At 41.3% G+C, this 13,958-nt stretch overlaps 1 protein-coding gene across 1 annotated transcript in view; it reads right to left on the bottom strand.

The window, feature by feature from the left end:
* Positions 1–13,958, bottom strand: part of grk3 (G protein-coupled receptor kinase 3) — a 94,890-nt gene that overhangs the window by 25,097 nt on the left and 55,835 nt on the right. Inside the window, exons 6-13 of the mRNA XM_051938761.1 lie at positions 11,657–11,718; positions 11,508–11,559; positions 9,148–9,239; positions 8,951–9,050; positions 5,706–5,784; positions 5,038–5,168; positions 2,631–2,725; positions 2,026–2,133 (exon numbers count right to left, since the gene is read on the bottom strand). Coding sequence (XP_051794721.1) covers positions 2,026–2,133; positions 2,631–2,725; positions 5,038–5,168; positions 5,706–5,784; positions 8,951–9,050; positions 9,148–9,239; positions 11,508–11,559; positions 11,657–11,718 — 719 coding nt within the window. The remainder of the gene's footprint in view (positions 1–2,025; positions 2,134–2,630; positions 2,726–5,037; positions 5,169–5,705; positions 5,785–8,950; positions 9,051–9,147; positions 9,240–11,507; positions 11,560–11,656; positions 11,719–13,958) is intronic.

Consider the following 13,958-nt stretch of genomic DNA (forward strand, 5'->3'; position numbering starts at 1 on the left):
AGAGTGAACCCGGCATGTTTGATGTCGAAATTGCCCAGCTGTTCAATTCAGATACAGAAGATGAGGACTTTGATGGATTTGTGACAAAAGATTGATCAAAAAATAATGTGAGTGTATTTTTAAATACGTAGTAGAATAAAGTTCAACCAAACTCACTGTTTTTCTTCAGTTTCCTTGTTTTAGCATGCGCCCAACAATACGGTGCGCCTTGTATATTAGACCCTCCAGAAAAACGCGATTATGCGATTGCATGAATTCCCGCATTAATCATCAAAATGCCGCTGATTATGCAGGGGCCAGTTATTTCCCAAAAGGCCGCATAATCCCCGCAAGAATCTCACATTTCCACGAAAAAAAGAGAAATATGCGGGTCCCGCTTGATTTCACAATTTCTGCATAAAATAAGAAAACTATAACCAATATAAATGGAGTTGTGAGTGAGTTTTTATGTGACGCCCGGCCTGACGTCATCAGTTCGTGCATTCACACACACACTAGAAGCACGAGCTGATGCGGGGCGCGGCACCAGTGTTGCCAACTTAGTGACTTTCTTGCTAAATCTAGCGATTTTCCAAAGCGTCCTAGCGACTTTTTTTGTCAAAAGCGACTAGCGGGAAATCTAGCGACTTTTTCTGCCGTTTTGGAGACTGTGACAGGAAAACTCGGATCATTCTGCAGTTACTGTTTTCAACGAGCAGCAGGTGCTGCTGTGAGCTTCTCCCCCTCCCAAAGCACAGGCTGTCAGTCCAGTAACCCCGCAGCAGTCCCAGTGTCTGATTAGAGGACACATCACTCCGTGGCCAGACGGCAGGTGAATCGCGCATATTTTTGCATATTTCACAACTATTCGCATATTTTGCAACTTTCCGCAACTTCCCCGCATAAAATGGCATGAAAACCCCGCATATTTATTTGCATAATCAAGGATTTTTTACCGTGTTTTTCTGGAAGGTCTAATATATGGCTTAAGTACAGAAATAAACCCCGTAATCGAGACTGCGCCTTATGGTGCGGAAAATATGGTATATGTTGAACTTAGTTGCATCTACCTGTCGTTTGCACATCTAAGCACCATCTCATTTGCACATTTCTGTATCAATCTTATATTTTCTTGTATATTTTGTCCATATTTTCTTTCTATATTATATTTTCTAGATTTTATTCTTATTTTATCTTCACTTTATACCCTACAATAATATTCTGTGTTGTCTTAGTGTTTTTCCCTTTGTTACTAACTTTTGATACCTCTTTGACTCTAACAACTGAATTAATGGAGTCAGTCTAAGTCGAAGTCCAATAAATTAGTATTTGCAAAAATGCTGAACTATTCCTTCACAAAGCTGAAAGCACAATTTAACGCTTTAAGACCTGATGCAACATATGACTGTGTTTAGAGGACTCTTTCAGTGTTAGTGGACTGAGATTAAACTCAATGTTAGCAGTAACCGTGTGAGCTAAACCTTATTCTAATTGAGGGAAAATGATCAAATACTGCATAGAATAAAAATCTTTCTAACTGAAAAGGCTTTTATAAAAAGGCTTCACTTACAAGACTGTGAATTTTAGATTGGAGTGTTGAAACATGCAGCCAACCTTTCACTAAAGAGCAACACACTCTTCCTCTTTAAAGTGTTCAAACACACTGACCCAAACATCAATGAAAGGACACGTCACGCTCTTCTCTACTTCTCTGCTCGCTCCGGCCGAGCAGCCGAGCGCTACAAACACACACACACATACACACTTCCACCTTTTACCTGATTTCTGACCTACTGGGCCCAGACCTCTGGCATTTACACACTCCAGATCAAACAAACACTCGCGCGCACACACACACACACACACATTGGCCTGCACGCAAACAAGATCAAACGCACACCAAACAGAAGGCGAGCGAGCAGATTCAAAGAGGTTTACTCAGAGTGGCAGAAGAGGTTTGAAAGCAGACGTGAAGTCAGGACACGACGGCAGCGAAGAGTGCCTAGGAGGGGAAGAAGGGAAAAGATGAGAGGCTGGAGTAGTTACCCTCGGAGGAGTTTGAAGAGCATGCAGCCTAAGGAGAACCAGTCGGCGCTGCTGTCGTACGCCGTCCCCTTCTGAAGGACCTCTGGAGCCATGTAGCCATGAGTGCCGCTGCGACAAACACACCACAGCTCCATGTCAAACACGTACTCGAAGGCACTCCACAATTACAACTGTTTAGAACAGCGACAGGCTGCAAGAAACCATGTGACCCCCAACACCGACTGCTTTACTATCATTCTTGAAATCATTTCCAGGTAAAGGCAATGTTAAGCTCCTCGATATCTATATGAAATGTTAAAAATATGACAAAAATGTACGGAATATGTCTGCAAAATAACAAAATAGTAAAAGAAAACAAAGCTCTGTCTTCGGCAGACTTTAGTCAGTGGCTTGGATGAATGAATTAATCAGAAAACTACAGTTTGATCGGACGCAATTAGTATTAATTAGCTGCAGCTGATGAGACTCAGCAAGACTAAACAAGTGTGAAAACTCTTTAAATGTATCAGTAATCAGCACAGGTAACATTTAAATCCCCCTCCTCCTGTCTCTAGGGAAATAAAGCCAACACAAATGGAGACTAGCACAGAGAGGTGCACACTTACACACTGGCGTGGGGCTTCTTCTTGGAGAAATCACAGGCCAGGCCGAGGTCGGAGATACGAACGTGACCGTGTTCATCCAACAGGATATTAGCTGGCTGAGGGAGGACACACACATGGGTAGAAAGTGATACTGATGGGGAATGCAGAGGATAAGATCATGAGCATAGGTAACAATGCTGGAGACCTCACTAATTCACGACTTAAGCTACAATTTCCTCTCAGCAGAAGAAGACCATGCAGGAAAAGAAATGCTCCTGTCCTGGTTATCCTCTGCTGTTTGGCAAAACCGTGACGCACTCTTCCCCTGTGATGCTCACGCTCGTAGTATTATTTGCATTTTGCTGCACTGTTTATTGAAGCCCTAAAACTGTTCCCTGACTTCCAGCAAAATATATCTATTATTATGGCAACCAGTCTAAACAGGGGAATTGGAGAAATAACAGAGGACGTGGCTGATATGAATCTGTCGCTTTGCAACAGCATCTGAGTACGTGTGGTGGTGGATCAGTCGGGGGGGTAAGCACACAACTCTAAACATCACACATTCATCAAAAGACAAAGTGGCATGAAATAGCAGCCTTATGGAACAGAAGCACAATTAACAATCATTTAGATTCCATTTGTAGATTAACTGATCACTTATAATGTAATAATTCTGATTTCTGTTGGTATTTTAATTTCTCTTACTGTCACCAAACCCCTCAAAGACTGAAGGTCAGCCATGTGCTTCAGTACTTTCTGTCTGTGTCTCTCAGCTCCGAGCACAACGATTCCAACTGACGATGTAAATCTGTGTACAACGGCTCACAGATTAGGGGCGGGAAGGCTGACCAAACAATCATATGACGATGTTCTGATGTAGAATCATGATCTGCATCACAATACGCCCCACAGATGTAGTTGAACTCATGGGATTAGTTGTGTATATGGTTGTCTGGACATAAAGCCACTGCAAGTCAAGGCTAAAGGGCCACAAAACAAATCTCTGACTAAGGTTTTTGCTATTTTTTTTTCTTCAAGTTCAGGCTAAGAGGGATGTCACTGTCTGTTAGCCAGCTAACCTTGTCTGATCTTGTGTATTCCAGCTGCAGGCTGCCAGGTCACTGACATTCTTCGATGTCATTCGGCTGCTACAAACTGAACCAGTTGTCCACATGCTGCAGGTTCTGATTGGAGTGGACCTCCAGCTCAGAGAGCACAATAAGGACTACTGTCACCAGCTGCAGTTCAAGATAATGGAGTTGGATTCCATTGGAGGCAATAAGAACCAGCAACAACAACAACTTAGTTAACCTGCAGGTAGAGAAAAGGAGACGAGACAGGACGGGGCTAGCTGGTTAGCAGCGATGAATCCTTGGTCAAAATGGATGCTTCTGGGTCTCAGTGGCTGGAGGCTTAAGAACCTCTAAAGGCAGGTGTCCAGTAGAAGGCATCAACGGTGACCATGTGTAATCTTGGTAGATAAAATTTAGCATATCTTCATAAACTACAAAAGCACTCAGAGCGAAGTACTCCTCCAAGGCTGTTCATTCCACCTTATGGCACTGTCAGAAATGCAGCATTTTAATTTGAAATGCAGCATTTAGTCATTATTTATTAATGATCAGAAATCACAGCAGCATAGACTGTAGCCATTTAATATAGATGTACAAACAAAATGACCTAGCGCTGAGCACAGGCGGGACATGCATGTGTATGTTATGTACGGATACCGAATCACGATACCTAAATATGTAGCGGAAGGGAGGAATTGACGGGACTCAGAAACACCCCCACAAATTTATAAGTAAATGAATAAGTTGTTTCTTGTATCAGTTCCAGCGACTAAGTCCCGATAAATCCACAGCAGTGGATTTGTAGTAGGATCGCAATCATGTGATCATCAGCTGGCAGCTGACGTAGTGTTCACTTGTTGTCATGGTTACAGTGATGCCATGCTACTATCTCACAGTGATACAAAAATCTTTAACAAATACGTGGATCCAAACTATAAGCCACATCAATGCCAAAATCTAATCACTTGGTCCTTGTGTCATTTCTGACCTTCACTGAAAATGTCACCAAAATCCGTTTTTGAGCAATGTTGCTAACAGACAGACAGACAAACCAATGCCGATCATCACATAACTCCGTCGCAATCCTTGGCGGAGTGAATATAGTTAGGTTACTGAGCACAAAAATCAGCTGACTCTGAGGAGGCCAGTTGGGAATTTTTTTTCTGATTTGCTTGAATTTATATGAAACCACCAAAGATCCAAAAGTCTGATAAATATTTCCAGAGCTGTATCTCTGCTCTGTTAGCAGGACACACTCATTAACAGTGTGTGTTGGTCTCTGTAAATTTGTCGACAGTATGATTTATTAAATGCTGCAGGAATGTTTCTCAATCAGGAGGAGGTCGACCCACCTTGAGGTCTCTGTAGACGACGAAGCGGTTGTGCATGTGTTCCAGACCCAGGATGATTTCGGCCGCGTAGAAACGCATCTCCTTCTCACTGAAGACGCCGTGCTGAGACAGGTGGTAGTGCAGGTCGCCTCCTGAACACACAGACACATACAATTCAGAGTGCAGACACATGCAATGACCTCATTGCACCTCGGTCTTAATCAATATCCATCAATATGTTGTGGTAACGTTCCCAGGGGAGAAGATGAGAATCAATGGGAGGCTTTCTATCGCTCATTCTTGCGCCCCAATTGTCTCAGAACTCACATGCATTGATTGTCTGTATAGCAGCGCTCAGGCCAAAGCCTGGCAATACACGCTGTATGGTGATTACTGTGTCAAAGGTGAGTCAGGTCGCGATTGTGAAACACTGAGCAAAGCCTCTGATGAAGCTTGGGGACTCGCTAAAGAGAAAACTTCAAAGCAGGCTGATGTTAGATGTTGGGAAGGCTTATACAGTCATCAGCAGGGTCAAAATCCTATCAACTCTGCGGCTCTCTGGGGGAGGAGTGACCTGAGCGGCCGGCGACATGCTATGTAATCCAATCTTTGTGTCTTAGATGGACTGAATGAGGATGAGGTTTAATCTAAGCCAGGTGGGGGGAGGGGGAGGGGGAGGGTTATCCTACCGTTCATGAGGTCCAGGATGAAGCAGAGCTTGTCGGGAGTGTGGAAGGCGTACGTCATGCACACGATGAATGGGCAGTCCTACAGAGGCCCAAAGAGTGAAGTTAGTCACCTGCTTCAAACTCGCGATGTAATAAGATTCAGTCAATCTTTTTTTTTTTTTTTTAAACCTGGTATGGTTTCATTTACAGTGAAACAACACAAATAATAATCCATGCTTTGTTTATTGAGCACCTTGAACAAAATTAACATAGCGCAGTGACAGACAAGCCAAAAAAAGATGATACTCAGTCAGACAACATTACAACAGACAGACAGCCAGGCCAAACGGGAAGAAAAAAGATCAGAGAACTAAAAAGAGAAGAAATAGAGTTAGAAACAGAAAATATACAAAATACAGAATATGAATGTAAATAGAATAAACACGAATTAATATAAATAAAACTAGAAAAGCACTCAGAGAGCGCAGTCCTCCGCCAAGGCTGCTTATTCCCTCATATGACATTGTCATAAAAAGCAGTTTATTAGTTACTGTTGATCACAAATCATGTCAATATAGAAGTGCAGACAAACAAAATGACCTTGTGCTGAACACAGGCGTGTGTTATGCATGTGTATGTTAGGTGCGGATACCAAATCACATGACTTGTCATGGTTACAGTGACGTAGTGCCGCTATCTCGCAATGATACAGAAATCTTAAACAAATCCATAGATCCAGACTATAAGCCACATCACTGCCAAAATCTAATCACTCGATCCTTGTGTTATTTCTAACCTTCCCTGAAAATTTCATCCAAATCCGTTAGTCGGTTTTTGAATAATGTTGCTACATTGTTTGGCGGAGTAATAATAAAAAGAACTGTCGGCAGCAAACTGGCTCATAGTGGGTCAACATTTCTGTTACATAGCTTGGAGGGAAGACCTTGATGAGTTAGTTCTAAATGATCTAATCTCCATAACTGCCAGTGTTGTGAGGTTTTGGCCATAATGTTCCTATTAGCTAGGTGAAGTTCAATAATTAATGATACGTTTGCTTTTTATTGGCGGGCACTTTACACAAAGACTGCTGTATTAAATATGCTTCACAAAAATACAGAAAACAAGCTGAGGACTTTTTGTTTTGTTTGAATTTGGTATCACCGTTTGTGAAATTAATCTTTTGTAAAGCACTTTGCAACCTTCTTTTCAAAGGGTGCCAGATAAAAATAGTAATTATTATTCTTTCAGGTCAGACTGTGAGAGAAATGATTAGAGTCTGGAGATGCTTCTCCTCTGAATGAAGCAGGACCGGACGTTTTGTCTGAGCCGTGCTTCAAAGCCTCAATCTAAATCAAAAGTACTCCCAAATTTCCGGCAGTGGGCTTGAAGTGAGCGGATAAAGAACCAAGACTACTATCAACGGGATGGATTTTTGTGTTTGTTAGCCTGAACATTATGATTTCCGATCTTTAGCCATTTAGTTGAAGAAAATGTAGTGCCATGCAGCAGTTTATATCACTGAGACAGTTTGAAACCGCAGATCTTAGTGGAGTATTCCAGAGTAAGAAAATAAAAGATGTAGGCACACAAATAAGAACCCTGGGTAACAATGGCAAACAATAGGCATGTTCTGTCCGCCTACAGCACAGGGGATGAATATGTGTTACCTCATGTGGCATTTCTAACCATCGTGTGTTTAGTAAATGAAATCCAAACTAATAGAACTGGTTAAGAAATGTGGTGGATTTTTTTCAGTGACAGGAAATGAGAACATTTTTGTTTATCAAATGATCAGAAAAAACAGGATAATGGAGAGATTTCTGTCAAATAATGCCTTTCAGACACACTGCCATCACTGTGCAGGAGAAAACTTTTCAGGGCAACAAAGACTCCTCTATGTAGGAAAAAATCTAAAGTAAATAGCGACTACATACATCTGTCAAGTAAATGTCACTGGAAAGGAGCGTCAACGTGTTTGCAGTCATAAGTTTTAGTGATGCAGATTATATATTAAACACAATCAATTTCTTTGTAACTTAAAGTATTTTAGTGTGAACACTATTTATACAGGTTAGAATTAATGGGAATTATGTGACTACGGTGGTCCCTCGTCTATCGTGGGGCTTGCAATCAAGACTCTCCCGTGATAGATGAAACTCCAGGAAGTAGCAGCCATACTTATTTTATTATTTAAATATATTTCAAGGCTTTATAAACCCTTCCCACACACCGCGCAACACCACAGAGCAACACTATGCACAGCGATCAGACGAGGCGAGATGCTGAATGCTGCTACACACTGGAGATGCAGGAGACTGATGCTACGGTCGCTGAGCCAATCAGAGCCCAGCGTTGTACGCTACGCATTTTATTTCAATTGAATATTCTTTTACTATGTTATAAACATTATTTTAAATAGGTTTTTAAATTGTTTTAAATTTTTTGGCGTAGAAAACACTTATTTTATCGCAAAAATAATCAAAATAATGTAGCGATCGCAGAGCCGGTCGCTATGGCTAAACTGTTGTGCTGCAATGCACCATGGGAGTACCGGGTGTTGGGGGTTTCAATGGCATTGTTGTGGTTTATGTTAGTGTTGCAGTGTTATTAGTGTTTGTGCTTTATTGTGTTATGTGGTTTAGTCTGACTAGGTAGTTTGGGTAAGTGTTATGTTGTCAGGACCGTGAGTGTGAAGTGTCGTGTGTTTGATGGCTTCCTGCCACATTTGCAGTTGTGCCACTCTCTGTGTGCATCAAAATAAAAGCATCTGCCAATTACAGAGGGCACAAAAGGCCGATACCTTTTCTCTAGCGTTGTTCTTCAAGGCAGCTCGACACAAAAATAAATATATAAAACTACCTGTGTACCTTGAATCCTGTGCTATTGCGAAAAATTCATAATACCAAATGCAATTTTAAAAAACAATACTGTGAGACCGTGAAAAGTAAATCACGATATGGCAAGGGACCACTGTATACCAACCTAACAGGGGCAGTACTTGGTACTTTGTGGTTCTTCTTTAGCCTTCTTTTAAAGTCACTGTTCAGACATGGCAGGTGTATTCCATAATACTATGTCTCCTCCTCACTCTGAATACATCACAACATTGTGAATAACATTAGCTTTATCGGCTCTTTCAGTTATCTACGCAAAAGCAGGATGTAAATATTTCATATAAGCAAGTTTCTGCGTTGTGACCTATTTTCCACTTACAAAGCAGGTAAAGTTTGAACTTATTAACAGCTTTAGTGTGATGTGTAACTCACCCCTGTGCTGACTAATGACAGCATGATTCTCTCATTGAGCGCCAGAGTCTCTCCCTGCTTCATCTTGATCCTCTTCTTGTCCAAACACTTCATAGCATACCTGACATTCAAACGTCAAACGGCACAGATTACACACGAGCAGGCAGCAACGATTTCGTCTTTTTTTTTTTTTTTTTTTTACAGTCTGTTTTGCTTACATCTTCCCCGTGTCGGCCTTCCTGCAGCCGTACACCTCTCCGAAGCCGCCCCTGCCGATGATCCGATGCACGCTGAAGTCATTCATGGTCAGCTGAGAGAGGAGAGAGAATGTGTGAGAATGACATTTGAATGCAAATAACATCTTTTAGAAGTGCTTTCACCCCTGAAACAGCAAACCAACTGGATTTTCCTGTTTGTTTCAGATCATTAAAGGCTGTTGTGATAGCTGCTAATACAAGTCTGATTCATACTAAACTGATTGCAAGCTGCCTGGAGGATGGTGTCAGCCTGATTTCACCTGAGCTCAAGTATTTCCCCGATATAAACTATTGTTCCAAAGCTTGGGGTCCCCTAGAAATGACTATTCTAGCTTGAAACGGCTGATTTTTATAGAATATCTGTATAGGGGTGCAGAGGAACATTTCCAGCAACCATCACTCCTGTGTTCTAATGCTACATTGTTTTAGCTAATGGTATTGAAAGGCTAATTCAGAGGTGTCAAACATACGACCCGTGGGCCAAAACTGACCCACCGGAGCATCCAATCACTTTACATTAACCGCAAATTGTACATTTGTAAAAGTGGAAGTTTAAAATTATTTCTAGAACGTGACAAGTTGTTTTGATCACGAAGTAAAATACGAGATTGTTGAGACCTGTGACTAAAAGTTTTGTGTCTTTGTAGATAAACTGTGATCTGAGTTGTAATGTGTAAATGACAAACTGAGACACACTGTTGTTGAAATTGTACTTATTTTTCTTTAGAAATTTCTGTTTTTTCAGAGCATTTTGTAAGAAGACAGTTCATGAAATGTGAACATTTGGAGACTGCACTTTTTTGCACTAAAAAGGAGAACATTTTTAGTTGTGGTTGCTTATAGGTTGTAATTCTCTGATTTTTACACGTCACTTGAGATCAAACTGGCCTGTATGTGGCCCCTTAACCAAAATGAGTTTGACACCCCTGGTCTAAATGATGATTAGAAAACCTTTGTGCAATTATGTAAGCACATGAATAAAAGTGCGACTTTTAACAGAAAACTCACAACTTCGTGTACTTTTTTTGTGTATGTGTCCTAAAATATGTCAAGAGGAGGGGTCTGTAAATACACACAAATTAAAAATGCCTGTTTTTAAATGTTTTAGTGTGTAAATAAAATAAGAAGAAGAATGCATCTTTTGCACCATATTCCTATTTTTTTTTTTATTATTTTATCTTGTGATTTGGGATAATTAAGGTGTGATCCCAATGTAAAGTCTCAGTCTTCAGTCCATCCTTCCATCCATGGTATTCTAGGACAAAGCGGGTCATTTCAAAAAACAAGAAGCGGTTTTGAATGCACAGTACATTTAATGAAGCAATGCAGATTTTTACCTTCATACTATGAATACTGTAAAAAAAAATAAAAAATCCAGACCCTTAAACTGCACAGAGGTGGGCTGAAACTTGGTGCTTTCAAATTCGTCTTGTTTTTAAGGACAGGAGACCGACACGGGAAACTTTCAGGCACGAAAAACACATTTGAGCTCTGTTCAAAAGGCTGCAACCAAATCAATTTTAAATCCATTCCAGGTGTCAAAATGCAAAGACAAAATACGGTTTTGTTCACCTCTAATTGTCCTCTAACCAACTTTGAGCATCACTATCATGAATATATCATAGTATCAACGTCAAAACTGCACCGACTTGATGTTTATGACAGAGTTATGGAAACAGGCACTGGTACCCTGGATGTGTTCTCGGAAAATGAACAAGTTCAAAGTTCATTTTAGACAAGCTTTTGAAGGTCATATCACCATGAGGGACAGGGGGCTGGTCAAAACATGTTGCATCAAATCAAAGGTCTCATCTTCTAACCATGATTCCTTCTGTGTCAAAATCATTTTCTAATACAGGCAGATTCTGAGGGAGTCAGATGGGAGGCACAGGCTGACTTTTCCAGCAATCACACTTTTGGCACTTGACAAATAGTGCCTATAATGACATATGTCTTTGGAGCACCTGAGAAAATAAATATAGACACTGGGTGCAGTAAAATGCTGCATGACTTGTCAGACACTGGAAAAAGGCTGTTTTGATCCAGTATGAGTCACCAAATCTGCCCCACTGAGTTACCTGTCAGTCCACATCAGGTGATGTTTACACCTTTCACTTCAGCTGCAATAAGTCAATGGAATGAAGTTACAACGGTAATCTAAAGTAGATTACCTCTGGAACATGAACATCTACCTAGTTAGATACATACACAGTATATGTATACCATATGTTAAATGTGTGTGTACAAACAGGAAGGAAGCCCACAGCGACCTGGATCAAAGTATCCAAACTACAGGTATGAATTGAAATGCTTTTACTCACATGGATGTTGAGCTCCACATTCTTCCACTGGCAGAAACGAGTAAATTTGTCACTGAAGGGGGGAGGGGGGGGGCACACAAAGGGTAAAATGTGAATGCACTGTACAAGGCCAACAAATGCTGAAACTCCCTCAATCTTCCCCATCTCACCTCTCGATGAACTTCTGGAAGATCTTCCCTCTCAAGCTGTCACAGATCTCCACTATGTATGGCTGCAGAGAGACACAGAAACGGCAGCTCAGGTTTCACCGTCTGCTCGGGCGTCTTAATAACGATGTGATAAAAATTCTTTACGAATGTCTGTGAATGTGTCTTCTGTGTATTGTTATCATGGCAGAGCTGGACTCCTGTTAGCGGCATGAAGGTTTTCTGGGGTTCGGCCTCGTTAAGAGGTTATGCTGCCCTTCTTTTGTGAGCCCCACAGACGCCTCAATGTTCCAGGGAAATATAAAATTCAAAGAAATACACAGGAAATACTCACAGGTTGATGTCATGTCTTTGAATATTTCGTCACTGGGGATAATTTTGTGCCCAGAATAACAACCACGCTGTTGTCTTAAAGAGGACATTGTTGATTAGATTTACTCTGCTCAAAGACAACTCTTGTCCATGTTGCTCTGTAATTTACTGTAGTGGGTGGCCTTTGGGCACTTGATGCTTTACACTAAATGTTAAATTAGCAGCTGTATAATTCTGAGAAAGCAGAGTTTAAAAATAACGCTGGAAAACATGCTACATTCAAAACGTGACTGGATGACATGATAAAGATACAACTCCAGGAAGTGGAAACTCTACCGACCGAAAACGTCTCGAGAAACTCTGAAGAGTCACACGAACAAATTCATATTCAACTAATCATCTGACGACCTTTTAGGAGTGGAGTTAGCTGAACACAACACGTGTGACTTTGGGTTTGTTTTGTTTTTTTGGTCAGACTGAAAGACAAGGCGATGAGCGCACCATCTGAGGAGTCGCCTGTAAAGCTGCTGTGGATTAACAGAGAAATGCGAGAATTTCTGTATGCGTGTTTATGTAGTCATGAGGATCCATGCAGAAAAAAAACCATCATCGGAGCCCCCTGCCCTCCATCCAGGAACTGTACTCCACTAGAACCAGGAAGAGGGCAGGGAATATCATCAGAGACCCCACTCAGTCTGGATATAAACTGTTCTCCCCCTCCCCTCCAGCAGGCGCTACAGAGTCATGTTCACTAAAACCAGCAGACACAAGAACAGCTTCTTCCCCACGGCCATCACCCTACATAAACGGCTGAGCCATTCCTCCACACCCAGACAATATACCAGTGGATATGTACATTATTTCTGCACTAAAAACTGTATTTTCTGCTTTTGCACTGTAATAACACTAGCAATTACCATTTTGCACTATTGTGTTTAAATATTCTTTCCATATGCAAAAAAATATCTGTATATATTTTTTATCTGTTTATTTTTATCATTACCATAATTTTTTTTCATTTTTCCCCCCTCCCCCCCCCCCCTCCCTCCCTTCTTCTTCTTTCTATAGTTTTCTTTTTTTGGTTTTAATGTAACCTTTTTTTTACCAGATTAGTTAATAACGACGTGGCCAAGATTATTCCCTTTCCTTATTCCTAGGGTGACAGCAGCAGTTGAAACCAAATTCCTTGTATGTTGTATACATACTTGGGCACTAAAGCTGATTCTGATCCCGACAAGTTCTGTTTTTTGTTTGAATATGTGAACCTATTACACAGGTACAAACCTAAGGAGTTTTACCACAAAGTGAGGTTAAGGGTTAGTGAGGGATTTTGAGTCAAAAGCCAGAACTTTCAATGTCACAAAGGCCAAGGCTTCTCAATCTGAATGTTCTGTAGCTTTTTCAGTGCTAAAAACATGTGAAAAATCTGCCGTTACACAGACATGCCTTGTCCACAGCCTCATCACTTCCCATCTGGACTACTGTAACCGTCTCCTCTTTGGCGTCCCTCACAAATCCATCCATAAACTTCAACTGGTCCACAACTCAGTTGCCCATATCATCACTCGAACCCCCTCCATCCACCACATCCCTCCTGTCCTCCAACAGCTCCAATGACTCCCGGTTCAGTTCCAAATTCAATTCAAAATCTTCCTGTTCACATTTACGGCCATCCACAACCTCGCCCCCCCCTTTATATCTGACCTCCTCCACGTTCCCACTCCCTCAGATCCTCCTCCTCTATACATCTGTCCATCCCCTCCACCCAATTCAAAACACATCTGTTCAACACTGTCTATCCCATCTGTCCTTTGTATTGTTTTTTTTAATGTGTATTGTGTGTATATGTCTACATTTGTACATTTTCCTTGAGTACAGAGAAAGGCGCCTTCAGTTTTCACAGAGGAAGACACAGTCTCCAAGACTGGTGAAGGAACACCAGGTCAGAAGCACAAGGCAGAGTTTTCTTCAACATTTATGCGGTTGTGTACTG

This window comes from Acanthochromis polyacanthus, chromosome 18 (genome assembly GCF_021347895.1).
Source record: "Acanthochromis polyacanthus isolate Apoly-LR-REF ecotype Palm Island chromosome 18, KAUST_Apoly_ChrSc, whole genome shotgun sequence".
In the NCBI taxonomy this organism is placed as follows: Eukaryota; Metazoa; Chordata; class Actinopteri; family Pomacentridae; genus Acanthochromis; species Acanthochromis polyacanthus.